The sequence below is a fragment of the Cetorhinus maximus genome, chromosome 3, assembly GCF_964194155.1.
Source record: "Cetorhinus maximus chromosome 3, sCetMax3.hap1.1, whole genome shotgun sequence".
Lineage (NCBI taxonomy): Eukaryota > Metazoa > Chordata > Chondrichthyes > Lamniformes > Cetorhinidae > Cetorhinus > Cetorhinus maximus.
The window spans coordinates 186,127,774-186,140,774 of record NC_135881.1 but is presented as its reverse complement, the minus strand read 5'-3'; the positions used below and the strand labels follow the sequence as shown (position 1 = coordinate 186,140,774).

Below are 13,001 nucleotides of genomic sequence, written 5' to 3'. Positions count from 1 at the left end.
GGTGCTCGAGGGACGCGTCGCTGAACCTGGGGGCTTCAGTCTTTTTTAGTTTCAGGGCCATGTCTTCTGCGTAGCAGTGGTTGTCTGGAAGCAGTGAGGTGTGTGCTTGTGGGCGGACTTTAAATATGTCGTCCAACATGATGCAGCGGCGGGGTGATGGCAGGCGGGCGAATGAGAGCCCGCCTGCCATGGAAATGGCATGCTTCCCGGGAATGCTTAAGTAATATGGCGGGTTTGGGATGAAAAGGTGTGAGAACCTTCCATCGCGGCCGGTGGGTAGAACATCGTTTTACCCGCCTGCTACCGCACTTAGTGCAAATCTGGGAAAATTCTGCCCAACGTGGCATTAGATATGTATAAATAAAGAATATATATTCTGTTATGATTATGAAAAATTCTTTCAAACTTCTGATTTCTACATTAAGTTTGTCAGTATTCCGAAAAACTTAGATGTCAATTGAAGAGAGAAACAAAGTTCATCACTTCGTATGTCCAGAAAGAAGACGTCTTGCTGGATGATACTTACACTGAGACTCTTATGGAATTAATCAACGCAGTCAATGAAACCAAAGGAAGCATTTCACACTTGGAGGATTTGTTCAGTGATACTGGAGTCATCAATGAAGATGCAGAAACAGTGTTTGTAACTGGTGATGCTGGGGTTGGTAAGACCATACTGCTCCTGAGACTTCAGAACTTGTGGTCCAAAGGGGAGCTCTGTGCTGATGTTAAATTCTTCTTCAGATTTAGATGTCGAATATTCAATACCTTTAAGGAGGAAGATAAGATTTCTCTCCGAGATCTACTGTTCAAATACAACTGTTACCCTGACAAAGATGCCGATGAGATATTCAGCTACATCCAACAACACCCAACTTCTGTTCTCTTCACACTGGACGGGTTTGATGAAATTAATGTTGACTGTGACCTTAATGATATCCCTGACATCTCTTCACCCTTTGACCCCACACATCCTGTGGCCCTGTTGATGAATCTTCTCCGAGGAAATATATTGAAAAACTCAAGGAAATTATTGACAGCAAGAACTGGCACAGAGCTACCGTTGAGAATGGTGAGAAAGAGAGTGACACTGAAGGGGTTTTCGAAGGACCATTTACTGCAGTATTTGAAGAAGTTCTTTAAAAAGAAGGCCCATCAAACCTCGGTTTTGACCCAGCTGGAAGCAAACCCTCACCTGTGCAGCTTATGCTCAGTGCCGTTGTTTTGCTGGATTATATTTAAATGTTACGAACACTTTCAGTCTGAGTCTAGTTCCCAGCAGTTGTTGGAATATGTCACGTTGACTGACATTTACCTGTTGATGTTAGAGGTTTTCCTAAACCGTTCTTCCAAAGCAGGATTGAACAAAAAAAACAATAGTCAAAGTGAGACATTCAAAGCAAAGAAGGATGCACTAATGAGATTGGGCAAATTGGCAAAAGAGGGGATTGAAAACAGCAACTTCATCTTCAGTCAGGAGCAAATCACAGCGGCTGACATCTCAGAGGAGGATTTACAGTTGGGCTTTGTCAAGAATACAGGACATTACAATGGATGTGGGAATCAGTCAACATATGAGTTCCTTCATTTGACCCTCCAGTCATTTTTCACTGCGTTTTCCTTAGTTATAGATGAGGAAATCAGTGCGAAGGAAACCATTAGGTTTTTCACTGGACACGTTCCCCATGGAAGGCTGCAACACATGCTTATCTCTTTAATTCCATACCAAAATTCTAAGAGGAGCTCGAAAGAATGCTTGCGCGAGTTCAGGGAACATTTTCAGCTAACTGTTTTCTTCCTTTGTGGTTTGCTTTCCAAAACTAAGATAGACTTACTGAATCATTCGACTTGCCAAACACAAGTCCGAAAGAAGAGATCGGCATTGAAGTCCTACCTTGTTGGCTGTGTGAAAACATACATGATCAATGATTTCTATCAGATGTGTGCTGTCCCACGCTTCAAATGGCTATTGAGGTGTATATTTGAAGTGCAGAACAAAGAAGTAGCCAGGCTTGCTGCTAAGGGGATTTGTAAAGATTGCATAAAGTTCACCTATTGCAACATCTACTCTGCTGACTGCAGTGCAATCACATTTATTTTACGTGATCTTCAGAAAACAATTGCACTTCAACTAGACAATAACAACATCAATGACTATGGAGTGAAAGAACTAATTCCTTGTTTCAGTAAGCTTCACATTATTGGGTAAGATTTATACACATATTAAACTCCTACCCCCTGTCCTTTCAGTGTGACTGCCTGTGTGTGTTTACCTATGTATGAGCACATCCATGTATAGTTGGAAGAAGGGGAATGTCTTTGTTAGTTTAATAAGTTATGTATCAGCAGCTCAGGCACAGGTTTTGGCTGAAGTCATGACCCATGAGTTTAACTAAAGCAGCTTAAGTTATCTAAAATTTTTGTAACTGGAAGTCACTGACTCCCATTTGCTTCACATAAGTTCTCCATAGACATCAGAACACTAACCAGGTAGGAGATTTAGGGACTATAACAAAAGCAAAATACTGCGGATGCTCAAAATCTGAAATAAAAACAGAAAATGCTGGAAAAACTCAGCAGGTCTGGCAGCATCTGTGGAGGGAGAAACAGGGACCACATTTCCAGTCCACACGACTCCTCAGAAAGAGCCGTGCGGACTCAAAATGTTAACTCTGTTTCTCTCTCCACAGATGCTGTCAGACTTGCTGAATTTGTCCAGCTTTTTCTGTTTTGTTTTACCTTAGGAGTGTTAGTGAATTTATTTACCTGGACACACAATGTCACTGAATTCTTTGTATCAAAAATTAACCGTACCTAGAATGTAAGAAGGGGTACAGTCATGGAGCGGTAATTTTACTGACTATTAATCCATAGGCCTAGATTCATACTCTAAAGAATGTGATTTAAAATCTCATTGTGGCTGCTTGAGAAATTCAACATAATTTAAAAATAAATCTGGAAATAAAAAAGTTGAAAACTTACTTTTTAGTAAAAGTTGTTATGACACAATAGGATTATGGTTAAAAAGAATAACTGATTCATTAGTATCATTCTTTCCCAGTCTGGTCAATGTATATCTCCGATCCCACACCAACATGGTTGACCCTTAACTGCTTTCTGAAGTGGACCAGCAAATCACTCAGTTGTAGTAAACTTGTGATGGGCCATAAATGCAGCCTTGTCTGTGATATCTGCATCCCAAAAATGAATTTTTTATGGACTTAAGCTTTTGCTGATGCAAGAGTCTGTACTGTCAAAGTTGACCTGCTTTGATTTTATGCCACTTCAGATACACAGGTCAAATATTCTGAAAATGCTTAACTCCAGCTAGCAATGGCAACCCCTGGGCCCCACTAAAATACATGGGAAAATATTTAATGCTATTTTGTAAATAGCCTCTATATTGCTTCAGGGACCTGCCACCCAAGCCTGAGTACCAAAGGCCAAGTGTGCACATCACATGTTCCACCCACTGGTATTGCAAGTAGGTCCTACAACTGGACGAGGGCCCTGATTTGCAAAGTTAAATAAGTCCTCGTCTGCTTTAGATGAAGGTAGTTACCATGAGAATCGCTTGAAAATCGCATCAAGCAGGCCCAGGTGAGTGACTTTTCAGCAGAAAGGGGCCACGCAGCCAGAAATTGCTATAAAGCATCCTGGAATCTGGTTGAATTCTGTACTTAATGTAAACATGTAATTGGCTAATCCAGCTGAAAAGGTATTTCTTCACAGCTTTGTTATACCATCAGATTAGTCACCTTAGCTCCATAAAAAAAAACACTTGCATTTATATAGCGGCTTTCAGAATCTCAGGCTTTGCCAAAGCATTTTGCAGCCAAAGAAGTACTTTGGAAGTGTCATCGCTGATGTAATGTAGGAAACACAGCATTCAGTTTGCACACAGTAAGGTCACAAACAGCAATGAGATAAATGATAGGTAATCTGCTTTAATGTCGACTGAGGAATACATATTGGCCAAGACATCAGGGACAGCTTCCCTGTTCTTTTTTGAAATAGTTTTTTATGTCCAGTTTACCTCAGTCATTCTAATATCGCCTATTGCAACTTTATTCAGGTTGAATGCAAACCAAATCACAGACGATGGGGTTCAAGTGCTAACTGAAGAACTTAGAAAGTACAAAATTATTCAATTTCTTGGGTAAGTTAGTAAGGTAAAAAGATATTTCAAATTCTATTCTTCCCCTGAACCTTAGGAAATGCAGTGACAGATGGATAACCTGTGAACAGTGTATACATATTTTCAATGTGTAATAAGTGTTATAGTAAAAGATGGTTCATTATTTAGTGTACCATGTTGATGCATATGATGCAGACGCTTAGTTGTATAATGTATAGATTTCTATTCACTACGTGTAACCAGTGATTTAGATAGAAACTGATATAGGATGGTATTGACATAACAGTCGACAAAAAAGTAAACACTTTAAATGATTCTTCTGAAGAATAAAGGAATATTGACTAAATGAGGGAATAGTCTAAAAATGTGAGGTGGAATCCAATGTCAGTAATGGGCAATGATGGCATAGCGGTAATGCCACTGGACTTGTGATCCAGAAGCCCAGGCTAATGTTCTGGGCACAAGGGTTCAAATGCCTCTGTGGCAGCTGTTGGAATTAAAATTCTATTAATAATCTGGAAATGAAAAGCTATTCTCATGCAACAGTGGTGTCCATGAATCAATTGTCATAAAAAAGCCATCTGGTTCACTGAGGTCCTTTAGGGAAAGAAACCTGCCATCCTTACCTGGAGTGGCCTGCATGTGACTCCAGACCCACAGCAGTGTAGTTGACTGCCCTCTGAAATGGTGTGGCAAGCCGCTGAGTTCAAGGGGCAATTAGGGATGGGCAACAAATGCTGGACTTTGCCAGCGGTACCCATGCCCCATGAAAGAATAAACAAAAAATTGAGGTAATGCATTTTTATTAAATAATTGTACCCTGAATAAAAGTAGGCTAGGTGTTGTGGAAGAGCAGAGGGATTTGGGGGTACAGCTACACATTGATAAAGCTGGAATTATGGAATTCTAGGATTTATCACGAGGTATAAAATATAAATGCCAATAGGCAATGATGAATCCACGCAAAACCTTACGGAGAGCTCAGTTAGAGTACTGTGTACAGTATTGGGTTCCACATTATAGGAATGATATGGAGGTTTTGGAGCAGTTAACATACGGATTCATTCTGAGGTTGCCTATACAAGGAAATTTAAATCTTAAGAAAAGCTTTAAAATTAACAGGTATTTTTGTTAGAATAATGCTGATATGACAAAAGTTCTTGACTATCTGTTTAACCTCCATTAAAGAGGTGCTTCATGAAAACATTTTTAAAAACCTATTTCTGGCTTGAGGAGGATTATAGTTATGAATAATTCTTGTTGTGGTGACAGCAGGTAGACACAACTTATGTTCTTTCCAATATATTTGCAATGACGTATTTTCACGATGGCTTGTATTTCTTTGAGATGTCTTTCAGTCTTCAAAATGGTGGATCATTGTTTTGAATTCCAGTTCTCCGTCACCTTTGCTCTTTGCTGGATACAAGGCATTTTTCTTTAACAGGCTTCAGAAAAGGATAATTCACTAACTGAAATCAATTCATAATGTCTTCACCTCTAAGAGTTATTTGAATTAACCAGAGCTTTGCTTTTGAGGCCTGCTTGCCTCCGTTTTACTGTTAACACTCTGAAATTCTGGCTTCTTCAGCTGAATTTATTTTAGATTAGAGTTGACAATTATTCTATCACAATAGCCCTGTTGTGATGTGAAAGGCTACACAAAATGTGCAAATCTACATACACTAGAGATCTGCTTTCAGCTGCTAACTCAATGTAACATGAGCACACATTGGAATGTAGACCAAATGAAACAGTCACTATGTAACTAAAAGTAATAAATTACATTTATATATACTGGCTTTAACAGCAAGTGGTAATGACCTGGTACTTCCTGCCTCTTAGGATGGTAGGAATTGTGATGATGAATGATTTCAAAAGGAAGTTGGATGGGCACTTGAGGAAAATACACCTGCAGGGGTATGGGGATAAAATGGGGAATGGGACTGATTGGATTCCTTTATAGTGAGCCAGCATTGGCTTGATGGGCTAAACAGCCTCCTTTTGTGCTGTAATGACTCCATGACGTTTCACAGACACTTATCAGACAAAATTTGACACTGAATCACATAAGGAGACATTAGGAATGATAACCAAAAACTTAGACAAAAAGGTAGGTTTTAAGGAGTGACATAAAGGAAGAAAGTAAGGGGAAGAGGTTTAGGGATGTAATTCCAGAGCTTAGGACCTGAACAGCTGAATGGCTGAATGAAAGTGAAGGTGGGATGAAGAAAGTGGGAATTGCAAAGAAGCTAAAATTGGAGGAATGCAGAGTTCTTGGCGGGCTGGTGGAGGTTACAGAGATAGGTTGTTCTTTCTATAGTTAGAGAACTTGAAATGATCACTGCTTCAGGTGGTCTCACTGCATATTATTGCATTATTTTCTCTGCGTGAGATCCCAGTGTTACCACTATGTGACTTTGTTATTCACATTTGGTTTTCCAGCTTATACAAAAATCAGATTACTGACATTGGTGCCCAGTATGTTTCTACGCTAATCGATGAATGCCCAAGTCTCATCAAATTGACGTAAGTATACTTATGAATTTGTGCATAGTTTCAATTATCAGTCTGGACTTACACTATTCACATAGTCAGAGGTCAGGTTGTATGACAGCCTATTTTCAGAGATTAAAGTGGCATGGAATGGTGTCTTACAACTGGTTGTTGAGCGCACAGAAAGACTTGAGACAGGTGTGTGGGTCACCAAAATACATCAGATTGACTTGTGCTCCCTCCTTGCATGCATAAATTTCTGAGCATCAGGTTTCTCATAGACTTGTGAAGAGTATACTCAATATAGCTACACCCCAGCTTTTCAAACAGATGCCTCAAGTTGGACAAGATAAATTCACCCTTCCAGTTTTTGCACCATCAGGAAGTATCTACTTTCTGCTGTGCAGCTCCATCTAGTGATGATCTGATAAGATTGGAATCTCACACATCAATTAAAACAGGGACAAAATTAAGTGCGGAAGGGATGTCATTGCGTCCATTCACATGTGTTCAATAAAGAGCCCACAGATGAAGTATAAATTAGGAAGTGGAGCATTAATGACAATAATTAATCATTTAAAAGTGGCTCCTTTCATTCAGAGATTCAGCTTGAATATCTTTACCATTTTGTGTACCATCTCATTCCAAAAGTGTTAGAGTTTAAGAGCATGCTAGGAACAGTCAACCCAGAGGATGATTAAGGCTTTGAAGACCAATCAAATTATAGGCATCTGACACTTTTGGAATGAGATGGTATACAAAATGGTAAAGATATTCAAGCTGAATCTCTGAATGAAAGGAGCCACTTTTTGATTAATCATGATCATTAGTCATAATGAATGGAAAATTTTACAGTGGGGTTTTCATGGGTCTGTTGCGGCCATTACCTTTGTTTAATCAATTGGTGTTTGCGACATTCCCATCAACTCTTTTTGCCGCGGCTATTTTGTCCTTGATTAACTGTTAAACTCCATTGCAGGTTGAAAGGGTGGTGCAGGGCCAATTTAGAAACATCTTTATTGTGCATCTTTGCACAAAGCCTGGTACCTAAAAGCAGCAGCGAGATCTGAGATCTAAGCTATCTTCGTCAGCAGATGGTATTTGACAGAGGGTAGAACGATTTGGAAATTCACGCAAGGTTTCTTCTTTTCTTCAAGAAGACCTTCCATAAAGACAGAGGAAAACACCTTCCCTGGTCTAGTCTTTTAACCCAAATTGTTAGCTCAAATATTCCAACACGGCAGTTACCATAAGGGAGGAATTCCTGAAAGTCACCATGACATCAATCTCTGTTTAGACACTGGCTCCATTAACCATTGTTGGCTGATCCCCACTTGATAAAATAGTGAGGAATTAGCTACTAGCTATTGTACTGAAGACTAATATATCAACCTTAAAAGTGTGTGTGTTCCCAGAAACTTAACCTTTGAAAGGGTTGATATGAACACTTGCCCAACAGTGAGTTTGAAGTATTAAATTTATTATGATCATTATTTTGAGCCATCACTGTAGGAAAATGCCTGCCTGAGAAGACTTGGGAGAGGAGAGCCAAAGATCTTGAGTGGTGGAGATGTACAGCTCACCAAGTAATGCTCTGAAGGAGCTTGTTACAAAGCCACGATGTGTATACAAACTGAGCATCCCAAGGAATTCCATAATATTTCAATCTCAGCTACAGTGAAACCCTTTGATAGTGAAAGGCACGTTGATGAAGAGGAGAAAAATGTTAAACTAATTGCTTTTTTGTTTGTATATTTAAAGCATCGGATACAACAAGATTACAACTGAAGGAGGGAAAAAGCTAGCACAAGCAGTTTGGAAAAGTAAGACAATCAAACACCTCTGGTGAGTAAGGGAAAGGATGGAGAATGGAGTGTCTCATGTTGTCCTGATCAGTTATATTGAGTTGTTAAACATGAACAAATATTGCATTTTAAAAAAAATATTGATTTGAAGAAATGTATTCATACATTATATTCATACATTGGGGTCATGTTCAGAGTCAGAATTACCTCAATTGCATTGTCTGTCATTTTGAGACTATTTTTAGAACTTCATGCTTATGTGTAGGTTACGTATAAAATACCGAGAGGGTGATTTTGCCTGGATACTTTAGATGCTAAAGTCACTGAGGTGGCCAAGATTGGGTCTTCAACTCCAACACTTTGGTAGCTGACCTTTAGCACAAGATGCTGTCTTGGTAAAGAAGTTTAAGAGCATGCGAGGAACAGAGGATGATTAAGGCTTTGATGACCAATTAAATTTGCTTCCAACATCCCTTAAAGAGGCTGCACACCATTTTGCTAGCTAGTGCTGCAATTAATGCCCTATTCTGACAGTGGCCAGCTGGACAGGAGTAGCCGTTGGTGAGGATTGTAAGCACTACTCACAGCGACACTCAACTTTTACTGTTCAGTTGCTGCTGGAAATTGACTGACTACACAGAATTTAAAGATACAAATGGGAGACTTCCTGCGGCACCTTGTCACATCCACTGCATTATTTGCCTCTGTGGCCTCCTTTCCCACTGTGGGTATAGGACATTCAGCCTCCTGTCCACCAGGATCTCCAGTGCTACACCCAAGAACCTTTGTGCCTTCTCCCTCGATCCCTGAACCATCCTGATACATGCTGTTTTCTGTCAGCCAACGCATTTCACATCTTCAATGGAGGCAATATATACCACTCCACGAAAATTGCTCCTAATAAGTGCTTGGTTGGTAAGCATGCAGGTCTCCCAGTTAGTGCTCCTGACATTTAAATCATCACCAATTAGCCTCTAAATTACGGGCAAAAAAGGGACATCGACGTGTCATACTGACACAGCAACCACTTAGCATCCATTTTCACCCTTTCACTAAAATAATAACCTGACTCTTTTTTCAAGGAGATTATAGAAAGGAAAATGATGTCAATACACACGGAGACCAATAAAAATGCATGACCCCACAATTATTACCGGCAAAACCATCTGCCCTTCCCCAAGCTACTAACGCCCAAATCGGGGTTATACAGCTTTGTAACTCTGTTTTCTCATGGTAAAGTTTATTTGCTTCTGTCTGTTCCTATAAGGTCCATGCAGCCTTGCTCACATTATTCAGACACATAAATGACAATGACCACAAAAATCAATAAAAAATGGATTGTGATGTGTGATTAACCCACACCTATTACTTCCAATGCAGGCAGTGCAGCAACTTGGCGCTCCCTGCTCACCACATGCCAACTGTGCTGTTGAGTGACTAGCCAGAAGGAAAAAAACATTTTGGACCAGTACTCTTATTACCCAGTTTTTACTGGTGTTCCATTTTAAGGTATACAATACCAGTTCGAACCAGTATTCTTATTTTCCAGTTCTTACTGGTTTTTTTCCCTTCTGCGTACACACTTCAGCAGGAGGCACAAAATGAGAGAGGCAAACACCAGTTAAAGATTGTCTGCACTACTTAAAGTCAACCCACACCTCTTAAAGGGGAGGTGCATTGTGGCTGGAGCAAGTGCTGAAGGTCAACCGATTCTGACCTGGCAAAGACAAGAATGGCACACTATGGGAGATCAGATTCCAGGTTTATCAAAGATGCACTGGAGGCCTTTGTTGAGGAGATGTAGAGGAAGAGAGATGTTCCTTTAACCACAGGAGACCCTCCAGACAAACTCTCAGAAGGCAATGGAAGCAGATAGCTTTAGTGAGTAATGCGGGGAGTCAAGTCCTGAGGAGCTGGATGCAATGCCACAGAAAGTTCAATGACCTCGTACAAATGGTTAAGGTCAGTGAATGCATCTTCAAGTGCTGTATTCAACCAACTGCTCCACTAGTGTCAGACACTGCTCAATGCACCACATCCCCATCACTCACCCACCAACAACATCTATCTTCAGGACTCATATATCTAACATTCACATCTTCACATAATCCTCACACACTTAACACTACTGCAGGCCTCACACACACATCTCACAGCTTGCACATACTCCCAGCTATTCAACCATGACAGTCGCATCACCCAAACAGATTGCATCAGACTCACTGGGTGGTATTTAATCCAGGCAACAGGGAGTACATATTGACTGGAGAGCCAGCGAGAGCTGCACATTGCCTCCTTTGGGAGAGGCCTGCCTATCAGGACTTTAAGTGGCCAGTGGTGGGGGCAGACTTCGAGCCCCCTGAGTGCTGCTGCCAGGCAGAAGCCAGCAGCTGCCCATTGCATACAGTGCCAGCAGGAGTGATGGCAGCTGCTGGCAAAGCACCCATCAGAAGCCTAGGATCAGTGAGGGACCCAGGCCACAGGTATGTGAGGGATAGGGGGTTATGGGAATGGGGTCGAGGGGGGTCAACAGCAAGGGACAAGGGCAGGAGGGTGGCTTTCGGCAGCAGCCCCCACCACCACATCTCCACCCTTGCATCTTTCCAATGTCGGGCCCCTCAATCACTCAATCAGGTATTAAGTGACTAGCATTGAGGTCCCCACACCCCTCCTGAGCCTCCAAACAAAGCTGACAGGGTTTCGCTTTTCGCACTCCTCGCATGGCGAGATCCCCACCTGTGCTGGGTGCACACCAACAGAGGTGGGATGAGGCCCTTAAGTGGGCATTAATTCAATCAGGGCAGAGACGAAATGATTGCGGGGTTCCCATCCAGCACCCTCCCACCCGACTAAATCCCACACCCCCTCACCACCGCCCGCCTCCAACCTTGCCTCAGGGGAGGGCATTACATTTTGCCAACTGACACACTTCCATGTCTCCTGCAGGACAAGGTGGCAAACGATGATCATGGGCAGCAGAAGCTAACTAGCAGGGAATAGGCACAGCCTTATCCCCATGAGGGTGACAGTGTTGGCCATCATAGCAGCAGTGGTGGGGCTGAAACCGAAGATGACTTTATCCTCATACCTAATCCTCCTTTGCACATCCCACTTCCCTTTCATCTCAAAATTTCTTCTGATTCACGAACTACTGATGTTGTAAACATGCACTTCCAACTTCCCTCCCCACCCACTCCCCTCGCCACAACCCCACCCTTCTGCCTTTCCCTTTTCAGATACCCAAGAAGTGCAACCCCAACAGGGCAGTGGTTGAACAGTAACAGGCAGAAGAGAAAGAAGCCAGTAATGATGAAGAAACATCGCCTCTTAATCTCTCATTTGCAGCCACCAACACCGTATACTTTAGAGGACAGTTTAGTGCCAGGATAGGAAAGTGATAGGTCACTGGGCATGATTGGGCTGCAGTCAGGGCAGGGAACTGTTAATGTTGCAATCCTGTCACAATGAAGTGCATGCTCTGGTTGTCAGTGAGAGTAGCTGTTACCATCTGGGGAAAGGTTAGGGTATTATTCTTAAGTATGTATAAGAACTGGTTTCCACCTGTATGGGGGAAAAGGAAAAAGTCTGCGTCTGTGCTCTCTGGGTTTTGTGAATAAACCTATGTTGAGGAAAGACTGGCTCCAGATTTCTTCTTTACTCAGAGAATGAGCAGTGAATTCTAACAGGGGCAAGAGTAGCACAGCTGCCAGCTCCCCAGAGAGTGAAGTTTCACATGAGTTTTGTTGTAGAGGACTCAGATGAGCAGTTCGATGGGGCAGCCTACAGAAGAATGCTGATGGATATGGAATATGAAATACTTGGTGCATGCACAGGCCTGCCAAAAGGACTATGATCTATGTCAATGAGCCTAGAGCAGTCCAGCATCAAATTTGCACAGGGCTTTGCACTGAGCTTGGATCCTATCCTTTGCAGCATGGAAATATCGGTCAACTTCATTACAACATTTATAATCCCAACCATAATGCAGCATCTGATGGCAGATGCCTCAGATTTCATGACAGCACAAGCAGAAGCCACCCAAGGTCTGGGTGCTGCAGTGGAAACTCAGCTTGTTGCCATGCAAGCTTAGACTGGTGCCATTGTGGCTGTGAAAGCCATTGAGAGGGCTTACCACTGAGGCAAGGTTAACATTTTATTTGTCATGGAGTAACAGGAAAAAACCCTTCCTTAAGCAAGTGAAATTATCATAATAGCCCCTTTTCATTCTGTTTTTTGTGCATACTTCATCAAAGGATCTACTACTACACATGAATCATATGTTGTAAACTGTGCTGATGTATCAAGAAGGACTCTATGCTACCATCACAAATTAATTGTGCACGGTTTTGGCATTCTCCAAAGGTGTCAACTTTGGCTCAGTGGTAATATTTTTGCTTCTGAAACACAGGATCATGAATTTTAAGCCTAATTTCAGAGGCTTGAACACAAAACATTGCAAAATACTCCCGGTATTGAGAGCAAAAAATAAAATGCATGTTGTATCTCATTTAAGTACACAGCCAGGTAATGAATTATCTACCATTTTATATTACCAAATGAAAGTT

General features: G+C 41.6%; 1 protein-coding gene across 1 annotated transcript in view; it reads left to right on the top strand.

The window, feature by feature from the left end:
* The window catches only part of LOC144673713 (nucleotide-binding oligomerization domain-containing protein 1-like), a 34,088-nt gene that overhangs the window by 11,963 nt on the left and 9,124 nt on the right, over positions 1-13,001 (top strand). Inside the window, exons 3-6 of the mRNA XM_078535418.1 lie at positions 426-2,205; positions 4,076-4,159; positions 6,581-6,664; positions 8,393-8,476. Of these exons, the coding sequence (XP_078391544.1) occupies positions 426-2,205; positions 4,076-4,159; positions 6,581-6,664; positions 8,393-8,476 (2,032 nt within the window). The remainder of the gene's footprint in view (positions 1-425; positions 2,206-4,075; positions 4,160-6,580; positions 6,665-8,392; positions 8,477-13,001) is intronic.